The sequence below is a fragment of the Ovis aries genome, chromosome 6 (assembly GCF_016772045.2).
Source record: "Ovis aries strain OAR_USU_Benz2616 breed Rambouillet chromosome 6, ARS-UI_Ramb_v3.0, whole genome shotgun sequence".
NCBI lineage: Eukaryota > Metazoa > Chordata > Mammalia > Artiodactyla > Bovidae > Ovis > Ovis aries.
In genome coordinates, this window is record NC_056059.1 from 103,899,330 (window position 1) to 103,914,480 (window position 15,151).

The 15,151-nt window shown below is 49.9% G+C and overlaps 1 protein-coding gene across 1 annotated transcript in view; it reads left to right on the forward strand.

Moving 5' to 3' along the window:
- Positions 1–801: 801 nt before the first annotated feature.
- C6H4orf50 (chromosome 6 C4orf50 homolog) overlaps positions 802–15,151 on the forward strand; it is a 65,144-nt gene continuing 50,794 nt past the window's right edge. The window contains 3 exon segments of the mRNA XM_042251634.1: positions 802–1,246; positions 8,145–8,283; positions 12,248–12,841. Of these exon segments, the coding sequence (XP_042107568.1) occupies positions 951–1,246; positions 8,145–8,283; positions 12,248–12,841 (1,029 nt within the window). The 5' untranslated portion in view covers positions 802–950.

Consider the following 15,151-nt stretch of genomic DNA (forward strand, 5'->3'; position numbering starts at 1 on the left):
TTTATTTGGCTGTTCTGGGTCTTCACTGCTGCATGGGCTTTCCTCTAGTTGTGGAGAGCAGGGGCGGGGCTACTGTCTGGTTAGTGGTGATGGGCTTCTCATTGCAGTGGATTCTCCTGTTGCCAAGCACAGGCTCTAGGGCACATGGGCTCAGTAGTTGTGGCTCTGGGCTCTGGTGCACAGGTTCAGTAGTTGTGACACGTGGGCTCAGTTGCTCTGTGGCACGTGGGATCCTCCCAGGTCAAGGATCAAACCCATGTCTCCTGCCTTGAAAGCTGGATTCTTTACCACTGAGCCACCAGGGAAGCCCAGCCCCTCGAGCTTTGGAGCCAGGCTTGGATTTGAATCCTGACTCTGCCACTGCCCATCTGTGAGGCCTGAATAAGCTCTTCTACCTTCCAGAGCCTCTGTTTCATCATGTCATCTATAAAATGGTTCTGAAAATGCCCATCTCACAGGGTTATCAGGCAGGAGAACTGGACTAAGTAAGGCAAGATGGCCCAGGGCAGTGCTAGTTTCCCTTCCCCTCCACCTAGTCAACTCCAAGCCAGTGATAAGTGTTTGCTGGACTCAGAAAGGAAGTTTAAAACATCATTTATTGCTGGGTGAAAACCTGAGTGTCACTCTTGAGAATCTCTAACACGCTCATGGTTCTGCCTGGAAATTTTACTTTACCTCTTTGTACACATGATTCAGTTTGTAACTCCAAGTGGCTTTTCTGCTTTGGATGAGTGTGGGCATGCCGGCTTGTAAAACGAGAGGCTTTCATTCATATTGTATGACGTTTGTGCAGGTGAAACCCAAGTCTCCCACTCATAAATAATCCACCTGTTCTTGCCCTCCTCAAAGGATATTTTCCTGCACAATCAAGCCACTGCAGCCACCTGGAAGTCTCCAGAAAGTCAATGTTACAGATTCACTTAATTTTATTCAGTCTTGGCCCATGAACAATGTACAGGATGGAGCCGAACACTAAAGGACGGACTGAAAAAAGTTTCAGTTACGTTGTCAGAGCCCCCAGCAGTGATGGGTTTGATATAATGAATGTTGATGTGAAGATCGACACGTCCTGGATCTTCCATGATGTAGAGGAGCGTGATGAGGAGCAGGGATGTTTTCCTGAAGGAGCAGCCAGAAGCCCAGACGTGGACACGGGAACACTCAGGAAGCAGCTGGAATCCTCAGAGCAGAAGCTGTTGGCAGCTGTGGACAAGTACATGATGCCAGAGTCTGGGCTGAGGAGCAGGTAAATATAGCCTTTGGACCTCTTCTTTGTGTACGTTAAGAATCCTAGGGCCTAAAAAAAAAAAAAAAAACGGAGGAGCCTAGGCTGCCATCTCTGGGGTCACACAGAGTCGGAGATGACTGAAGCGACTTAGCAGCTTAGCAGCATGGCTGAAGGAAAGGAAAGTGTTAGTCGCTCAGTCGTGTCTGACTCTTTGTGACTCCATGGGCTGTAGCCCGCCAGGATCCTCTGCCCACGGAATTCTCCAGGCAGGATAGAATACTGGAGTGGGTTGCCATGCCCTTCTCCAGGGGATCTTCCCAACCGAGGGACTTTTCCTGGGTCTCCTACATTGGCAGGCAGATTCTTTACCCTGTGAGCCACAAGGGAAGCCATTCTATGGCTAAGGATGCAGGCAAAACAGTCAGTGTTCCATAGTCTGCCCACAGCAGCCTCTGGCTCCTCTGTCTTTCCCATCCTCTGCTCTGTACCACAGACACTGAGCCTGTTTCCCAGGCTCCCTTGCTCATTGGTTTTCATGTGGATCCAGCCAATGGGAGGTGCTGAAGGGAGGAGAAAGGAGAAGCCAGGATCTCCCACCTCTCTTCTGCTCTGGGTGACATCTCCCACAGTGGCTGCCATTCAGTCATGCCTTTGGCATCCTCTGTGGTCCTGCTCCTGGGCCCTGGTGTCTCCACCTTCTCTCTATCTGTCCTTCCAGCCCCAGGGGCAGAAGTGGCCCCAGTGGTGGCTAACCTCTGGGTTGCCTGTCCGCTCTGTCTTGCCTTTCATCTCTTCTGTCATCTTTGTAGCAGATTCCCTGTGTTTGTTTGATTCTCACTGCTGAGCCTCCTGGCTTCCCGGGTGGTTCAGTGGTAAAGAATCTGCCTGCCAGGGCAGGAGATGCAAGAGACGTGGATTCGATCTCTGGATGAGGAAGATCTCCTGGAGGAGGAAATGGCAACCCACTCCAGTATTCTTGCCTGCTGAAATCCCATGGCCAGAGGATCCTGGTGGGCTGCAGTCTATGGGGTTGCAAAAGGTTGGACACAACTGAGCACAGCACAGCATGAAAATAGCTGAACCTCCTGGCATAGGCTCTCTTTTCTAATGGAAGCAACGTGGTCCAAAGGTGGGGCATTTGAATCCAGGTCTTTATCCAAAGCCTATGTTCTTGTTTGACACCTAGTCTTGGAGGTTGGAAGTCAAAGATTAAGGTGTGGACAGGGCTGGTTTCTCTGAGACTGCTCTCCATGGCTTGATGTTGTTTGCCTTCTCTCTGTGCCTTCTGTGCATGTTGGTCTCCTCTTCTTATAAGGATACCGGTCAAATGGGATCAAAGCTCATCCTAATGACCTCATCTTAACTAAATCACCTCTTAAAAAAAAAAACTCTGTCTCCAAATACAGTCACATTCTAAGGTACTGGGGTTAGCTAACGTCAACATATGTATTTCAGGGGACATATTTGGTCCAAAGAGGCTTCTCTGGTGGCTCAGATGGTCAAGAATCTGCCTGCAATGCGGGAGACCTGGGTTTGATCCCTGGGTTGTCAGGAAGATCTCCTGGAGGAGGGAATGGCTACCCACTCCAGTATTTTTGCCTGGAGAATTCCACGGACAGAGGAACCTGGCAGGCTACAGTCCATGGGGTCATAAAGAATTGGACATGACTAAGAGACACACACACACACACACGCAGTCCAAAACACAAGTTCTAGGGATTGACAGCTGGAAAAGGCAGGGCCCCAGCCTGGAGAGATAAAAGTATAACCCACAACTGGTTATACCTGGCAGTGTAAATGAGGTCACGAGGCCTGGAAAAGATGGGTGGGAAACCCCTGCCAGAGGAGACCCTTCCATGTGAGGAAAAGACAGACAGCCTGGAGGCACCATGAGTGATGGAGGGGAAGGGCCTCTGTGGCTGGGGCTAGGGTGAGGCTATCCTGGGAAGGGGGGTATCCTGTACCCACCTATGGGGAAATGTGGGCTGGGTCCTCAGTTCTCATGTCCTCTGTAGCCATTCCCTTCCCCAAATGTGGGCTGTGTCCCACAGAAGCAGGGTGGAAGGGAAAGCAAGATCCATGGCAAGGGTTCAGAGAAAAAGAGTTAAGGCTTACCAAGAGCCTGTGGCCTGGGCCACAGTGCAGGTCCTCCCACACACGGGTGAAGATAGCTGTTTCTTGAACCCTGTGACACACAAAGTGATATGAGCCCCTTTTCCAGGTGGGGAAACTGAGGCTCAGGGGATGGAATACATTATCCAGGGTCACTAAGAGCTGAAGCCAGGGTCTGATCACGCAACTGTGAATATAAACTTCAGGCTAATGTCACCGTGGATTTCCTCCAGGTAAGGCACAGTAAAAGATCGATAGTATACATTGGATCTCACTTCCATTAAAGAGTTAAAATTTTAAAGTATTTATGGTAAAACTAATGTAACCACAGTGTTAGAAATTTGAGAAAGAGAACCCCACTCACAGGGCCATAACACCATCATTGTTGCAAATTCACTTCCAACTTACATGCAACAAAATTAATAACAACTGAATACTTGTTGAGTGCTTGCTCTGGGCAAGGTACTATTTACGTGCTGGACAAGTATTAACAGGCTTAATCGTTCAGTTCAGTTCAGTTACTCAGTCATGTTCGACTCTTTGCGACCACATAGACTGCAGCGTACCAGGCCTCCCTGTCCATCACCAACTCCCGGAGCTTACTCAAACTCATGTCCATTGAGTTGGTGATGCCATCCAACCATCTCATCCTCTGTCATCCCCTTCTCCTCCTACCTTCAATCTTTCCCAGCATCAGGGTCTTTTCCAGTGAGTCAGTTCTTCACATCAGGTGGCCAAAGTATTGGAGTTTCAGCTTCAACATCAGTCCTTCTAATGAATATTTAGGACTGATTTCCTTTAGGATGGACTGGTTGGCTCTCCTTGCAGTCCAAGGGACTCTCAAGAGTCTTCTCCAACACCACAGTTCAAAAGCATCAATCTTCAGCAGTCAGTTTTCTTTATAGTCCAACTCTCACATCCATACATGACTACTGGAAAAACCATAGCTTTGACTAGATGGACCTTTGTGCACAAAGTAATGTCTCTTCTTTTTAATATGCTGTCTAGGTTGGTCATAGCTTTTCTTCCAAGGAGCTAGCATCTTAATTTCATGGCTGTAGTCACCATCTGCAGTGATTTTGGAGCCCCCAAAATAAAGTCTGTCACTGTTTCCATTGTTTCCCCATCTCTTTGCCATGAAGTGATGGGACCAGATGCCATGATCTTAGTTTCCTGAATGTTGAGCTTTAACCCAACTTTTTCACTCTCCTCTTTCACTTTCATCAAGAGGCTTTTTAGTTCCTCTTCACTTTCTTCCATAAGGGTGGTGTCGTCTGCATATCTGAGGTTATTGATATTTCTCCCAGCAATCTTGATTCCAGCTGTGCTTCATCTAGCCTGGCATTTTGCATGATGTACTCTGCATATAAGTTAAATAAGCAGAGTGACTTATCCTTAAAAAATATTTAAAACGAAGTAATATTGATATCTTCAATTTCTAGGTAGGGAAATCAAGGTGCTGGCTTAAGTATTTAATAACTTCTCCCCAGTCACACATGCAATCACGTGGGGATGCTGGCCCTCAGACCCAAGCAGCCTGCCCAATGGTACCTGCAGCAACAAGGCACCAATTTATCCTGGTGGAAGTTCCCTGATAGAGTCTCCCAGTTTCATACCACTCTTTGCAGTTCTACATAGTATAATATATTTTTAACATCACTAATCAATGAAAAAAGTATTTTCATTGTTTAGTTCTTATCTGTTAAGTGTCTATGTTTCCTAGGGGGTTCCCTGGTAGTGCAGTGGTAGAGAATCTGCCTGCCAATGCAGGAGATGCAGGTTCAATCCCTGAGTTAGGAAGATCCCCTGGAGAAGGAAATGGCTACCCACTCTAGTATTCTTTCCTGGAGAATCCCATAGACGGAGGAGCCTGTTGGGCTACATACAGTCCACGGGATTGCAAACAGTAGGACATGAATGAGCGACTAAACAACAAAAATGTTTCCTACAGCTGCTAAAGCAAATTACTACAGACGTGCTGCCTTCAAACAACACACATTCATCGTCTTTCAGTTCTGGAGGCAGAAGTTCTAAAGTAGCCTCACTGGCCGACAGTCACGGGGTAGGGGAAATCTGTGTCCGCCTTTTCCAGCATTTATAGGTGCATTCCTTGGCTTCTGGCCCGTCCCCATCTTCAAGCCAGCAGTGTAGCATCTTGCTTCAGTGGTCACGTGGTCTCACCTTCTGCCACTCTCTCAGGAGGACAATTATAATTGTAGTTAGTCCCACCCAGATAATCCAGCATAATCTCTCCATTTCAAGATACCTAACATAATCACATCTACAGTCTCTTTGGCATCTTAAGGTTATATTCATAGATCCTCGTTATATTTGGAGGCCATTTTTCAGCCTGATGCAATGAGATTAATCATTTTCTGCTTAATTTAAGTAATGGGATAATACCAGGATTAAATATTGTCTCGGATTTAATATTTCCGGTTGGTCTCAAAAACTAAAAAAGTTAGGCTTCTCTTTTCTCATTCAGGTATCACCACATTTTATAATCAATCAAAAGGTACTCCTCCCAACTCTCTGACTGATTAACCTTTCCTGGTGGCTCAGTGGTGAAGAACCTGCCTGCCAATGCAGGAGACGCTAGTTCCATCCCTTGGTCAGGAATATCCCCTAGAGAAGGGCATGACAACCCACTCCAGGATTCTTGCATGGAGAATCCCATGGACAGAGGAACCTGGTGGGCTACAGTCCATGGGGTCGCACAGAGTTAGACACGACTGAGCGACTAAGCATGAGCGCTGTTCCTCTGGTTCATTTTAGAAGGAACATGATTTTCATCTATACAAGACAGCACCCTCCCTTCTGTCATCTTAGAGACCTTCCCCCCGGGCCTCAAAACTAGAGTAGGAGAAGGGGCTCTTGGCCTGATCATTAATAACTGTGCATCATTTTATTTAATCATCGCAATAACTCCCAGAGCAAGGTGCAGTTACTTCTTACACATGAAGATCCTGGGGTTCAGAGTAGTGAATGAGCCCTATTAAGGCCTCATGACTGGTGAGCGGAAGAGCCAGGCAGCAAATCTGGGCCCTCTCCCAGGGAAGCAGAGTCTGTCCTGGAGGTGCAGGCCACATGGTGTGGAGCTGGATGAAGGATGAGGATGGGTAGAGCTTGTCCACATGGGCAGCAGACGTACTTTCCATGGGTGTCGTGGTGATCTAGTACAGAAGTAAGACTGGCACATGAAAGGGACTTGGATACAAGGCAGGAGACAGACAAGTGAGTCACTGTAGCTCCTCCTCTCTCAATGGGACCAGCAGGCAGACCTTCCCTTATGGCTTCCCTCCATTCACACGTGCTTCTCCTGTCTATGGAGCTGAGGTCAGAGCTCACTTCCAGCCTGGGTATTACTTTGCATATGATGCAACTTCAGCTCTTCCTCGGGATAATAAAGAAGACTTCCAGAGGCTTGCTGCTGCTGCTGCTAAGTCGCTTCAGTCTTGTCCGGCTCTGTGCAACCCCATAGACGGCAGCCCACCAGGCTCCCCCATCCCTGGGATTCTCTAGGCAAGAATACTCCATAACTATTACACAGGTCATTTCCAACTTCTCACTCCTGTAAGTAATTCAGAGTTTTTGTAATCACAAAAAAACTTTCTGCATTTTAATCATTTCCCTAGAAGAGATTTGCAAGACTGTAGCTCAAGTGGAAAGCATCAGAGCACAGGATTAGAGCCTGAGTTTGGGAGTCATGGGCTTCCCTGATGGCTCAGATGGTAAAGAATCTGCCTGTATAATGTAGGAGACTGAAGTTCGATCCCTGGGTCAGGAAGATACCCTGGAGAGGGAATGGCAACCCACTCCAGTATTCTTGCCTGGAGAATTCCGACAGAGGAGCCTGGTGGACTACACTCTGTGGGGTCACAAACAGTCAGACATGACTGAGCGATTAACACTTTAACTTTGGGAGTCATGCAGCCTGGACTCCATAATGCTGTGTGACCTTGGGCAAGTTGCCCGGCCTCTCTGATCCTGTTTCCTCATGTGCAAAATAGGAGAAAAGGAGCCCACTTTAAGGCTGATCACATGAGGATTTATTGAGACAATGCAGATGTTTGGTCCGGGCTCAGTCCTTCTTCGGTGGTATAACCCGTACTGGGAATTACTGGTTTAGGGTTGAAGGGTTGAGAACACTGTTAAGGTTCCTGGTGCCTTGTTATTCAAAAGAGGTCTCCAAAGTATTTTAGATTATCTTGAAAAACATACATACGAATGTTTTATAAAATGTCATTTTTTGTCTGAATATCAAATTGACCAAAAAACAGAAGAAAAAAAAAGATAATCCCAGTGTCTGTGAAAACCTTAGGCCACGCTTACCTCATCCTGAGTGTTGGGGCAGTCTGTGCATGGGTTGGGAAAGAATTTCCAGACACAGAGGACTGCAGGAAAGAGTGAGTGTATTAGGAACAAAGAGCAGGTATAAGGTGGTCGCTGTGAGCGCAGAGGGCCAACGACTCCTGATGGGCCAGAGTCGACAGCTTTCGTCGGTCAATAGCCAATGTTTATAGCCTCAAGACAAAGACCGTTGCTGCTGGAAGGCTGGTGTTAGGTGACTGGTTGGGGCGCAATAGGGTGTTTACTGGAGTGGGCCTCTTTGCCTAACTGGGAGTCAGGAAGCTTGTTAGTGGTGATCAGGGGTTTTTTTGGCAACAGTTACAAAGGGGCTCAATTAGCCTTGGAGGTGTCCTTGGTTCTGGGCATTGCTGCTGTGGCCTTGGTGCAAGGCCTTGCACCTGTGGCCGGGGCAGGACTCAACACTGAGTAAGTGCCTTGCTGCTTTGATGCGCAGGATTCAAGAGCTGGAGCTGTCGGAGAGGAACCTCCTCCAGAAGGTGGACCAGCTGAACACGCGCGTGTTCCAGGAGCGAAGTGCCTCTCTCCGGGCCCAGGAGCAGCTGGACGCACTGCAGGGGGAGCTTGCCAGCCAGGTATACAGCCTCTCCTCCTTCTTTCCGGCACTTTTTTCTTGTTCCAGCAGAGTCACCCTATGGGTTTGGACATGGCAGCAGCTGCGCCTGAATATAGACCATGGGGGCAGGCCAGGAGAGCCAGACAGGAAGGGTGAGAGGGGTCCTCTTTCTAGCAATGCAGTCAGGGGCCACTGGACCTGGGCCAGGTCACGTGACTTCCCTGGGCCTCAACTGACCCATCTGTGAAATGGGGCTCGCGTCCTGCCCTGCCCCCTCACAGGGCTCTGGCTGGGGTCCACTGGGTGGCCTGTGGGAGCTGTGCACCCACTAGGAGCTCTGGCCAGAGGTTCATTTCTGTGGGCTTGCTGCCTGACATCAGGGGAGCCAGCTCTGGCCTAAGGACAAGGAGAAAGACTGATGCTGAGTCTCTGCCTTCAGGAGCTGGCTTGTGGGTGGGGACACAGATGGAAGGCAAGTAACTCCAAAACCGGGTGATGGAGCCATGAGGAAACGTGCAGGCAGCAGTGTGCTTTTGGAAGCGGGGAAGGCTGCAGTGATCTGGGCCCTGTGAGTTGGGCCTTGCGGAACAGCATGAGAGGGTGGGTAAGAGCCTGGGCAAGGCATGGAGGTATGCAAGAGCATAGCAGGACCGGGAGTTAAGACAGGACGGTCCCAAGGAGGACAAATCGTCAGAACCATGGCGTGAACCAAAGTCTGGAAGCCAAGGGGGGCAGGATTTTGAGCAGGAGAGGCTCAAGTCAGGGTTTCGGGGATATCACTCTAATCAAATGGGAAAGAGAGGTGATGTACGGAGGGAGCAAGTTAGAGCATAACTGGAGAAGAAGTGGGTAGTTAAGGGAGTTGGCTCTGGAGGCAGATGTCTGGAGCCAACCCTGGTCTGCCACTCATAAGCTCTGTGATGTAGGCCAGATGACTTAACCTCTCTGGGCCTCAGTTTCCTCCTCTGTGAAATGGGAATGATACAGCACCAACCTTCCTAAATTGTTGTCTGGTTTAAGGGAGTTAGGCTTTCCCGGTAGTGCAGTAGTAGAGAATCCACCTGCCAGTGAAGGAGATGCAAGAGACACGGGTTCAATCCTTGGGTCGGGAAGATTCCCCTGGAGTAGGAAATGGCAACCCACTCCAGTATTCTTGCCTGGAGGATCCCATGGTCAGAGGAGCCTGGTGGACTACAGGCTCCATGGGGTTAACAAAGAGTCGTTTACAACTAAGCAGCTAAGCACACACACACATTAAGAGAGCTCAGTTCAGTCCGGTCGCTCAGTCGTGCCCGATTCTTTGTGACCCCATGGACTGCAGCACGTCAGGCTTCCCTCAGTTCAGTTCAGTTCAGTTGCTCAGTTGTGTCCGACTCTTTGTGGCCCCATGAATCACAGCAGGCCAGGCCTCCCTGTCCATCACCAACTCCTGGAGTTCACTCAGACTCACGTCCATCGAGTCAGTGATGCCATCCAACCATCTCATCCTCTGCCGTCTCCTTCTTCTCCTGCCTTCAGTCTTTCCCAGCATCAGGGTCTTTTCCAGTGAGTCAGTTCTTCACATCAGGTGGTCAAAGTACTGGAGCTTCAACTTCAGCATCCGTTAATATGTGTAAAACATGCACAACAGTAGGCATTTAAATAGCACTAGTCGCTTTTGTAATTACTAGTCTTTATTGAAGTGTTCCAGGGGAGAGAAGACGAAGGCTGGAGAGCAGAGACTTGGTGGGCGGAGACCCAAAGATCCTGAGAGGCATCCTCTTTTAGCAAATTGCTACTCACAGGCGAGCACAGCAATTGTCAAATTGCAGGTTGACTCCTGCCAGTGGGTTGTGAAATCAGTTCTGTAACTTGCAACCAGCATTTAAAGATGGAATTGACTAGGAAATATGAAAGGACATCATGTGTGTGAAGGGAAGTGCTGTTTCGTGAAGCTTGTTCCAGTTGTCAACACCTGCCACGTGTGTAACGGGGTCATGTTCTTAAAAGATGTTTCTTACCGTGGGAGGCAGTCCAAAAAGTTTGAAAAACACCAGATCGATTAGCTTTTAAAGGAAATAGAGGTGAAGCAGGGAAGATAATAAGTTCAATTAAATCGAAGTTAGCCTTTGAGATACCAGGGAGACACGCAAGTGCCGCTTTCTCCCTTTACGTTGAACTTTAGGTGCAGAAAGTTGAGTCTGTCCTCTTGGGTTCACAAGCCATCATCAAGATCCAGGACTTTTTAACCCGAAATACAGTGGTGTTGTGTGGGCTCCCGCCATCAACCATGTAATCTCTTTGTAGAAAATCCTGTAATAAAGCCTATAATAAAGTCTTATATACATGTAGGATTTCCCAGGTAAGCATACACAGTCCTGGGACTTCCCTGGCAGTCCAGTGGTAAAGAATCTGTGCTTCCATTGCAGGGGGCATGAGTTCGATCCCTAGTCAGGGAAATAAGATTCCTTCATGCCTTGTGGCGTGGCCAAAAAAATAAAATACATTTGAAAAATATATGCAAAGCTCTGCAATCACCAGAGGTTCATACTTTGATGGGGAGACAGAAGTGAGGGTGACAAGCCAGAGAAATGCTGGGAGTGAGCTTCAGACACTGCAGGACCTGCAGCTCTGTGGCCCACACGCCTTGCATTCTGTTCTGTCATCAAGATGCTCCTGGGAACGTCCTGTCACAAAACACTGTTTCCAGGTGAAGGGCGGACGTTCAGAGTGGTGAGGGGGCTGGCTCAGGGGCCCCTCGGAGACCACTTGGCCCAGCTTCAACCCAGCCCAGATGCTAACCCTCCACCTCTGCCTGGAACTATCTGCATTTCAGGGCAAGTTTGCAGAAGTGCGTGAACTCTGCCCTTTGTACCTGATATCTGCCAAATGACAATTTGCCCCACTGTTGACTGTATTTGCTATAATCATTTGCATACAAAGACACCTCATTTCTGTGGCGACCTGTGGTCACTCCCAAAGGTGATCGAGGTAGACCAGTCTAGGTAACGGAGCTCTGGGCTCTAAGCATCACTGACTTGGGGATTCGCACCATCAGGCAGCCCTTGCAGGGAATCTGACTCCAGTTCCTTCTGCCCCAATTTCCCCTGAAAGCAAAGCCTGCCTAGCTCTTCTCAGGTTTCCTGTTTCTCGTTTGCTCTTCTTTGTTTTGTCTTCTGCAGGCTCTTAAGAAATACATGTGTAGGCACTAACAGTTGAAAGAGATCTTAACAGGAAGACAAGTCTACCCATGTGCATAAATTAATTCTGAATGTTAAGCCAGGACCCTGTTTTTTTTTGCAGTGAGTGGGTCACCCTGGTCCAGTGTGTATAGCCCATGGGTCTGGGAGGTCAAGGTTTAAGAACAGGGAGGTGTGTTCTTGGATAGGCAAGGAGCCATGCAGAAACAAAAATCCTTGAGACAGACATGTGGTGGATCAGGGACTTTTAGCTGATTGACATTCTGCAGTTCATTTCTCAGTAGCTCCCGGGGTCATATTCACAGTAAGGAATGGCTGCTGTGACACTGTTGATCTTGTCTCGGCCAGAAGTCACGGTTTTCAGCTGACCCTTACTGGACCAGGCATGATCCTTTCAGGCACTGAACAACGGAGAGGTCTGGGAGGTTCTGACGCGGAAGAAGCGACACCCAGGGGGTTCCAGGTGTCAGCTCTTTTCAAACTGGTGTGGGGATACTCCGTGTTGGAACCACTGGCCCTCCCAGTGTGCACCAGCCCGTCCCCATCCTGACCAAGTTTCCCTGAGCCCTTGTCCTTGGAGCTCAAGAGGACGTGAAGGAAGGCACTAGCATCCTGGGCAACATTTAAGAGGGCGCCAGTAACCGTCATTGAGATAAATAATGTTCGAAGCAATATTTTAATGTAAAAATTAATGCGAAAAGAAAAGGCACTCTGAACAACAAAATATCGAAGTTTCAAATAAAGACAGGCTCAGTGAGACCCCGGGCGGCCTTCCTGACGCCCTCCTCCACCGCCAACCCGTAGGTTCGGGAGAAGGAGCGCGCGGCCCGGCGGCAGCGGTGGCGGCTGCAGCGGCTGCGGGAGCGGCTGCGGCGCAAGGACGCGGCGCTGGGGCGGCAGGCGGCGGCCCTGGAGCGCGGCCGGCGGATCCAGCGGCGCCAGCTGCGCCTGGTGCGCGAGCAGGAGCGCGTCCTGCGGGCGCAGGTGCAGCGGCTGGAGCTGGACGTGCGGCGCCTCTGTCGCGCCGCCGGCCTCCTGCTGGCCGAGCTCGACGCCCCGAACCCCGGCGGGCCCCGATCCTCCGGCCAGGGCGACCTCCGGGGCGCCCCCGAAGGGGCCGCGGAGCTGCGCGCGCTGCGGGCCAGGGCCGAGCGCGGCGAGCGCGAGCGGGACCAGGCGGCGCGCCGGCTGCGGGAGCAGCGCGCCACCGAGCGGCGGCTCCGCGGGCAGCTGGAAGAGCTGCGCTGCTCCATCTATGGGCTGAAGCTGTCGGAGATCGGCCTGCAGGCCCACGTGGAGGAGCTCACCCAGCACAACGAGAGCCTACGAGGGGAACTGGGAGCCCAGGCGCCCGGGGAGAGAGCTCTCAGCAAGGGCCCCGCTGGTCTCCGTGGCCTGGTAAGTGACCACAACCCAGGGCGCGAGTGATTTTCTGCTTTCCTCTTAACTTTCTCGCCCAGCCACTTAGTCAAGTCACGGACTCCTTCATTCCCCAGTCTTCCTCTTCACCCACCCCTCCAAACCACCATCCCCATCCATCCCTCCTTCATTCCATCCACTCACCCATCCACCCATCTACCCACCTGGTGCCACCGGTCCACCCATACAACTTCACTCACCCGTTCACCAGTCCAGCCACCTCCCCATCATCTGTCCACCTGCTCAGCCACCCATCCACCTTTCCACTCACTCACCGAATCTCTTGTTCACCCATCCATGCTCTCCTACTCACCCTCCATCATCTCATTCACCGGACCATCTCATTGTTCCATCTTTGCATCCAACACTCTCCAGGGAGCCAGCCAGCTTCCTTTCATCCTTCATCATTTGTCCCTCCTGTGCGTCCATCTATCCGACAGTTCATGGGTCCCCACCTGTGCCAGGCCCCAGGTGCTCTCTTCCACGTGTAATGTGGAGTAACTGTTCTGTGCTCCTGCCTCCCCAATCCACCCTCTCCCTGGGAAAGCAGTCAGCCTTTCCCACCTCCCTCACAGCTCCAAAGGTGACCATGGTTCCCAGCCTGGTGGTCCTGTATATGCATCTTCATCTCTGCTTCTTTAGACTGTGAGCCCGTCAAGGGCAGGTCCAGGTCAGATGGGTTCCATAGCCGCAGTCCAAGCAGCAGCACACAGGAGACCCCCAAGGCTGGTGCAGTAGAGAATATGCAGGGTTGGGCCCCTTTCTAGTTCTCCTGTTTACTGGCTATGTGACCCTGAGCAAGTTTCTTAAGCTCTGGAGCCAAGGGCAGGCTGGACATTTATGTTATCATCTAACTGATTAGAAGAGCAAAAATGTGTGTTTAATATTACTCCTGCCATGTGCTTGGCACCTTGCAGTGTTTTCAAAGGCATCATTTAATGTTCAGAAATCTGTGAAGCAGGTACTGTTCATGTCCTCACTCCGCAGAGGAGGCTGAGGCTCAGAGAGGCAGTGTACTGGCCTATTGTCACACAGCTCAGAAGAGGCAGAACTGGAATTTGATCCACGCTGCACGTGAGTCCAGGGTGCTCGGTTTCTCGCATACGAGGCCGCTTCCCTGTAAAGGGAGAGAGTTAGTCAGCTCCCTCCAAGAGGTCAAGGTCCCAGTGGTTCGATTTGCATTTAAGGAAAAATCAGGAAGCCACCTTAACCCAAAGAAGATGGCTCATTGGAAAAAAAAAAAATCACATTTATCTTTTGGCCTGGACAATCTATTCCAAATTAACTGGAACTTGAGTTTCCTCAAGATCATGAAGTGTATCCTGTCTAGATTGTTTTAATAATGAGTTTGTCTGTGCTCACAGTTTCTCTGTTTAGTACTTCATCCTGCCAATATCACCTTTGTGTTTCCTGTTCGTTCTTTCTCCATTAAGTTCATCAGATAAAAGGAAAGTAGGGTGCCTTTGATATTGGCACCTTGTTGTAATTTCAGAAAATAAATGGTGTAGAGATGAAAACTGTCCTTTAGAATCCTTTCTGTAATTTTCCTAAATGTAAGGCTTTAATTTAGGCTGTTGGTTTACAGCCTTTATTCTCCCAGTCTCTCTGCCCTGCTGCTCTCTCTTTTATCAAAGGGAAAGGCTGAATACCTAAATGCTGTAGTGAGGAGTAAGTACGTTTTACGTTCTCTCATTTAATCTTTGGAGCAGCCTTGCAAGCCAGGTGCAATTCCACTGACTAGATGGAGAAACTGAGACCCAGGAGGGTCGCCAAAGAATCAGGGCCAGCAAGGGGACCTGGGCCAGATCAGGGCGGTGACTCCAAGAAGCTGTCCTTACCTTGGGACCCTGGGGCCTGAGTTGGGTCTTGAGCAGTTTGGTGCAGCATCGGTGGCTGCATTCAGTGGTTTGGGTGCCATCAGTTACAAGCCTCTTGTTGACACACATCTGTGACTTTTTAGATGTTTCAGGCCTTATCATTGAAAAATCTCAAGAAACTGGAGGAGAGCTACATCTCTTGAGGGGTTCATGCTCTCAAGACTTTGCTGGAGGTTGCGGTGCCCAGTCAAAAGTCTCTCAAAAATTCCCTGAGTTGCCTATCAAGTGTGGTCCCCAGCCATTTTTGCCTCTAGCATTGGGAGAAGCTGGCCCGTTATCAGATGAGTAGCAGAGGGAGCAGGGGCCTGTGGAATAGAAAATGCTGATCCTTAAACGTGGGAGCCACATGCACTGGGGTGCGAGGCTCATGCTTTAAGTGGCACGTGGGACCCCAAGTGGACAGAGCAGTTCA